General features: G+C 36.5%; 1 protein-coding gene across 1 annotated transcript in view; it reads right to left on the bottom strand.

Moving 5' to 3' along the window:
- Positions 1-371: 371 nt before the first annotated feature.
- Positions 372-6,875, bottom strand: part of mthfd1.L (methylenetetrahydrofolate dehydrogenase (NADP+ dependent) 1, methenyltetrahydrofolate cyclohydrolase, formyltetrahydrofolate synthetase L homeolog) — a 35,237-nt gene continuing 28,733 nt past the window's right edge. The window contains exons 21-28 of the mRNA NM_001087105.1: positions 6,853-6,875; positions 6,025-6,066; positions 4,939-5,039; positions 2,751-2,928; positions 2,435-2,542; positions 1,505-1,657; positions 1,137-1,242; positions 372-549 (exon numbers count right to left, since the gene is read on the bottom strand). The exon at positions 6,853-6,875 is cut by the window's right edge and continues 117 nt beyond it. Of these exons, the coding sequence (NP_001080574.1) occupies positions 1,153-1,242; positions 1,505-1,657; positions 2,435-2,542; positions 2,751-2,928; positions 4,939-5,039; positions 6,025-6,066; positions 6,853-6,875 (695 nt within the window). The 3' untranslated portion in view covers positions 372-549; positions 1,137-1,152. The remainder of the gene's footprint in view (positions 550-1,136; positions 1,243-1,504; positions 1,658-2,434; positions 2,543-2,750; positions 2,929-4,938; positions 5,040-6,024; positions 6,067-6,852) is intronic.

Consider the following 6,875-nt stretch of genomic DNA (forward strand, 5'->3'; position numbering starts at 1 on the left):
AAGTCCTGGATCATTGCTGCTATTGATAAGCTGAAACTTTAGGCTGGTGCAATAAGGTCAGTATATAAAATATGGTATTTTTAGCCATATTCATTTTAAGAGTTTAATTCTCCTTTAATAACGTTTATAGAAAAAACGTCAGCCACACGTTCTCATAATAACCATTGCTGCTGTCTTGAAATATTTTATTTGCGAATGCTATAGAGAAATATATCTTAGTTTTCATTTCAATGGTCTACTGGCCCTTAAATTGTGTAAAAGCGGTAATCCAAAATTCCGACTGGTTGCCTAAGAGATTCAGTTCTAGAAATTGTCACACGTATTGCCCTGGAATTGATTACAACTGTATTTAAAAAAACAAAACAAAGATGTTGTCGTTCGTAAAAATTTATGTTATTATTTTAAAGATTGAAACTGAAAAGATGACAAACATACATAAAATGTTTTTTAAAAAAATTCCATCTTAAAATTGCAATTATAAGATTGTCCCGGATAAATGTCATTACATCTTTTTCTCTAATTTTCACAGTTTGTCAGCTTTATCAAGATCTGAAGGAATAGAAACAAAATGACAAATTATCACAGCTGCAGTTCTTTTCTGCTACAGTGTAGCTGGTTAATAAACAGCTAATAGATAGTTAATCTGACTTTAAACCTCCCCAGCAACCATAACCAACCACCCTTATGATATTAGGAGCAGAATTCTTAAATTTGCCCATTTATTTGAAGGCCTACTTGATTGGCAAGGTAAGAGGCCAATGCATGCCCATCAGGAAGGGGCCACATTTCAGTCCTGCCCAATATCTGTTGGGAAGGTGCATGCATTGGTAGATAGCCTCCTGACTCGGTCTGAAATGACATCTTTAATCTGCCTGTGTATGGCCAGCTTTAGTCAGGGGTAGATCACTTGCAGCACTCCAACAGACAGCTATGGAACTACAACTATCAGCTCTCCTTTCTTTCTTGTGATGAATGACAGCACCTGAAGCTCCAATCTTATCCCCGTTGTTAAGCGAGTAGCATTAAAATATTATAATTCATAAAAAATGATTTTGTAAAATATCCAGCTTTTAGTGTTATGATGCATGTTTAATTGGTACAGACTTGAAGTTTTAAACATTACAGGAGGCTATTACCTTGGGGTCTAAAGTTTTAGAACAATCCATTGACTTGCTCAGAGACTGGATCCAGATCAATGTCGTAGAAGCAGGGTCTGGTTGGAAGCCCCGGCATTGTGCTCATCTGCGGAACACAAGGACAGTTATTAGTCAGTACTGGGCAGATGAACAACAAATACAAATTAGATTGCTTCTCATTGCTTTGACCATCCTTAACCTCAATCACAAGAGAGCAATGGAAATGGAATGCTTACTAGCAGAGTTTTCTCTTCGACTTATACAGATAAGTTACATTAAATTGCATTCTGGCGTTTTTACGGTTTTATTTTGCACAGGTATCACCTAGAAATAAATTATGAGCTAAACAAAAATAAGCTGGGACTTACTGTTCCAACTAGTGGATACAAGAATCCGGCTCCCACGCTGGCCCTTATATCTCGGATGGGCAAAACAAACCCTGTAGGAACCCCTTTCAATTCTGGGTTATGTGATAAAGACAGGTGGGTTTTAGCCATGCAGACCGGCAGATTCCCAAATCCCTAACAGAAGAAAAACAAAGTATGTCAAGTTACATACCACTACAAGAAAGAGATATCATTATTCCAAATATATGACTTTTTACATCACGCCTGTTGTGAAAGTGCGCTGTAAAATTTCATTTTGCAAACTGCAGGAAATGCATTTGGAATAGACTAATAGAAAAGGAAGGGCTGCAGTAATGTTTTTTGGATACTGTTACAACATGATAATTATGCTATTAAAGGAAAACTAAAGCTCAACAAAGAATTAGGCTACAATTAGGTACAAAGATGATTAGTAAGTGATTTAGATTCACATTATATGGCAGGACAGAAACTAGTGCATTCTGCATTAGTCAGCCCTGTAGAAACAGCTTCTATGATAACAGTGAATTCACTTTTCTTCTAATTTGTTGGTGATTTCGGTCAACTCCTAATCTTAGCTCAACAGCAGCCCAGAGTACATAGAGCATGTGCACTGTGTGTCGGACAACGACGTCCTAACAATTCCAGAAGATGGGCAGTATTTAAAGCTTTGAAGGCAAGAGGCATTGCTATTATAGGTCTGCGGAACCTCTTTAGATTGAAAAACTTTTAAGGCTTTAGTTAATATATTATACCTTGAGCATGGCAAAGCTTCTTACTATGGAAATGCAGACCTTACTGTATTGTATCAATAGGTTTCATAAACATTTTGAGTCTGGAGAATCCCAAAATAGCATCTGCTTTTCTAGCATAACGTAGTGTTGTGCTTTATAAGGCATGGGGACATTGGTCCATGATTGTGTCTATATGTACCTGTTTGGTATACAAGTCAGCCTTCTTCTGTGCTTCAGGGAGGAGTTCAATGTCATCTGCCCCATATATTTTCTGTGCAATAATCCGGATCTTATCTGCAATAGGAAGCTAAAACACACAACAGTAGTTATGGGTTAAAACAACTTCTTTATTTTCAGTTACGGTACATCTAAATCCAGGCTGGCTGCGATAGGAGTTGTAACTGAAGAATGGCCAACAACTACACTTCCAAACAGAAAATCTGGGCTGCCAGGGTATCTATTCATCACTTGTTTGTATATGCATACAATGAATTAATAAATTAATTGTCTATTACCTGCACATCATAGAGAAACTTGAAGTTGCTGGGTGCCTGAGATGCTCTTTGTACCGCTTGTGCCAGTGCTACCGCCCCCTTGCCACCATCTGCCCAGTGAGTGCATCTAATGGCATCAAAGGCTCCAGCCTTCTTCGCAAGATCACAAACAATATCCAGTTCAGCCTCTGTATCTGTTCTGTAAACAATATTATTTTTTATTTATAAAGCGCCAACATATTCCATAGCATGGTGCAAAAGATAGGTGTATACATTAAAGAGGTTGTAAATCCGGCTGCACTGCTCGACCAAACTTTAATTGCTGCTGAATTACAAATTCCAACATACTTTAGCAATGCTGAGGCATGCTGGGAGCTGTAGTCCGACAAGATCAAGGTTGTATTCTTAAACCATATTAGACAATAAAACGTTTCCAACAGTTTTCCCCAAATCTCCACAGCCAGTGACTGCTTTAAAATAAAAAAAAAATCTTCCAACTTGAATCCCAGCTAAATTGTATCAATCTGGCTGCATGTTCTTTGTTCCTGCAATTGGAGTTGGAAGCTTTAAGCCCAGTGTCCCACCACTGAACAAGTCTGTCCTTTATGTTAGATTGCAGTGTAATAGAATGAAGAAAAAAAACTAGAGAATTCTCTCTATATGTAAGGTAACATCAAGATGCCGGACAGTGCTGGGAATCAGCATTCTCATTGGTCAGTTCATTCTGCATTTATTATGAAGTTTTTGATAAGTAGGATTCTCAGAGTTTTAGTTTTAGGGTTTACTGCCCCTATACACATACAGAGTTACATTAAAAAAAAAAAAAAAAAAAAACAACCAGTAACCAATATAGGTAGTAAAGAAGGTCCTGTCCAAACAAGCTAACAATCTAAAATATTGCTTTACTGACTTTTACTGGAATGTTGGTCTTTTATTCTACATATCTCCAAATTCTGACTACAGATCTGCAGTGTTAGCATCAAAAAGAATTTTTTGTTAATGTTTTAAAATCTCTACCAATACATGGCAACAGAAATACCCATCAAAGGTAACCGAACACTTGAAATACAACCCTAACATACCGGCTGTTACCCTGTCCTCCTGACATCAATGCATTAGTGTTTTAGTCAGGAATTACAGTGAAACCTAAATTTTACATCCCCTGATTTTAAGTTTTCCCTCATTTTGCTTTGTTGTTTTGTGGTCCCACCTATATATTATGCATAATACATTTCCCTCATTTTACATTTTTCTGGATTTTACACCATTTTTTCTGGTCCCCAAAAAACGTAAAATGGGAGTTCTATTGTAGTTAAAAAAATCTTGTAGACTGTAGTATACTTTCCAAGAGTCAAAATTTTACTCCTATGGTGCCTCCCCCCATCCCTTTGAGTAAAGGAAAAAAAGACAGTTTCCATATAAATGTAAATTCAGAAGTGATACAAATGATTAGTAGCAGAAGAGTGAAAAGACAGAAATAGTAATAGACAGAATACAGCCATACAATGTAGGCAAATAATAATAAATAAGAGACAGAAGCAGAGCAATGATTAGAGAGCAGGATAGAAACAGAGAAGCTGAAACAAAACACAAGGAGGGGGTAACCTAGATAGAAAGAGCAACAGTACGATAAAATTCAGCTACAAAAAGAAAGGTGATCTGGGATGGTAAAATTGATAAAAACGTACAAAAAGCATTAATGAGAGCAATTGAGAAAAGTTGGGAGACAATAAAGCTGGCCATAGATGCAAAGAAAGTCGTACGAATCTGCATTTCATAAAATTTTCGGACTGTGTGTGGATTGTCCCAACATTTTTCATACCACGGCGATAGGTCAATCCGACAGGTTAGAAGATTTCTGCAAATTATTGCCTGACAATATCAATGGGAGACAATCACTACTATTTGTCAGACATACGATACTTTCATATGATTGCCGTCTATCAATTAATGGCCAGAACATAGTCGGATTTGTTCTTTTTCTGCTTTATTTAATCTGAATGGTTAGTGGTAGGTCGTTACATTGAAAGGAATGATCTTTTGTCATACAAAGAATAGAATCTATGGCCAGCTGTAGTTACTAAAACCAAATAGATGATTTCAATGGACAGGTTTCCTTTCTGTTCCAATAGATCGTCTCTCAGAACAGATGAAAAGCATATTTCAAAGCCAAGGACTCTTTAAAAAAAAAAAAAAAATAAATTCTTACTTGAAAGCATTGACAGCAACAACCACAGGGACTCCAAAAATGGTGGCATTCTCAATCTGTTTACGAAGGTTGCTACACCCTTTCTCAATCAGGTCCAGGTTCTACAGAGTAAAAGAAAAAGCTCAGAACCCAGTTGTTAGACCAGTCTAATTATCTGGAATAAACTATCCTTCTACTTCACAAAGCATAGCACAGGGCGAAACAGACCTGCATGGCCATCACATGCCTATCCCTATAATCTCAATGGTTTCAGTGCCTCACATTTAAATAAGCAATACCTTCATACAGCAAAGGAAGGGAGTTCATCTAATCATAATTAGCATTTGTATCTTGGCTGCAGCTTCAGGAGCAATGAAGAGGCTTGCAGTTGAACCACTCTCTTCACACATATTTTCCCAGAAACATTAATTGAAAAACACTGTTTTGTTGTTTTAAATTAGCACCAACATCTTAGCAGGAGCAAATGGAAAAAGAATAATATTGCATCACTGTCAGCAGCAATTTTTGGTGCATATAAGCACAGCTTTCTTAGATTCGGTAGCTCCTTGGACTCAGAACCTAACACTTAGGGGCCGATTCACTAACTTCGAGTGAAGGATTCGAAGTAAAAAAACTTCGAATTTCGAAGTGTTTTTTGGGCTACTTTGACCATCGAATGGGCTACTACGACCTTCGACTACGACTTCGAACCCTCGTTATTCGACGATATGTGAATCGGCCCCTAGGAGTTCATTATTGTACTGAACTGTGTGTGTCTATTCCTCAATTTAGTCCCACAGTCTTGCTGGCAACATATACAGATAAGCAAATAAGATTCAATGACAAAATTGGAGTTTGTTATGAAAAACATTCTATTTCTGCTGTTACTGGCAAGCCAAATTCAAACTCAGAGATGTATTAGAAAACAGTATTAGAAATGTAAGATTGCCAGAGAATACTCTGTATTATAAGATGAAGCATTGTCACAGGACTTATTTTTTTTTTTACTCCATCATGGCTTTGGTTAAAGAACACAGGCAAATAACTGCAATACAAAGGGTTTATTTATAGGGTGGAAATGCAGGGGCGAAGAAAATATACACGTACCTCTTCAGTGTATTCCTTTGGTAATGGAACTCCAGCAGTAACCTGAGGAGAAAAACAGATGAATGCAAACAGAACACCACAAAAACACAGACATATTTATAGGTGATGCTGAAGGGGTATAATCAGTAAACAATACTTTTTCTTTGGATCAGAATTGCTGCTTTAAATGCTGGTTCTCTGCTTCTAAGCAGCCATCACAGTAATGTAGCTTCACTAACAGATTACACCTGTCTACATCTGTGTTCTGAAAGAAGAAGCATGAGCGCAAAGATATGGGGATATTTTGTGTTTTTGAGAGGAGCTACACAAGACCACCACTAAACTGCAGGGAATTGTAGCCCAATGCTTATCTCTGGCTCTGCTACAGATGGACAGAGGGAATGGACAATGGTATATAAATTAATAAATATTATATATATATATATATATATATATATATATATATATATATATATATATATATATATATATATATATATATATATATATATATATATATATATATATATATATATATATATATATATATATATAAATATATAAGAGAGTGGACACCCAGGACCCCTGGTCTTTTGCTTAGTTGACACTTTATAAGCAAATCACTCTGGGCTATGTAGCAACACGTCTCAACTGTTCCTTTGACCTACACAGGTAAGCAATGGTTTTAGCAATTGCTACACTATCAAAAACTTTAAAAAAGTAGATTATCAAATGCTTGGATTTTTATCATAAATGACAAATATTTATACTAATTTATATTTTGTAATAGTGTGATTAGCATTAGAAGATGGTGATTTTGGTTATTTGTAAATTGAATGTGTCACGTACTGTTGGCCCTCCACCATGCATCT

This window comes from Xenopus laevis, chromosome 8L, assembly GCF_017654675.1.
Source record: "Xenopus laevis strain J_2021 chromosome 8L, Xenopus_laevis_v10.1, whole genome shotgun sequence".
NCBI lineage: Eukaryota > Metazoa > Chordata > Amphibia > Anura > Pipidae > Xenopus > Xenopus laevis.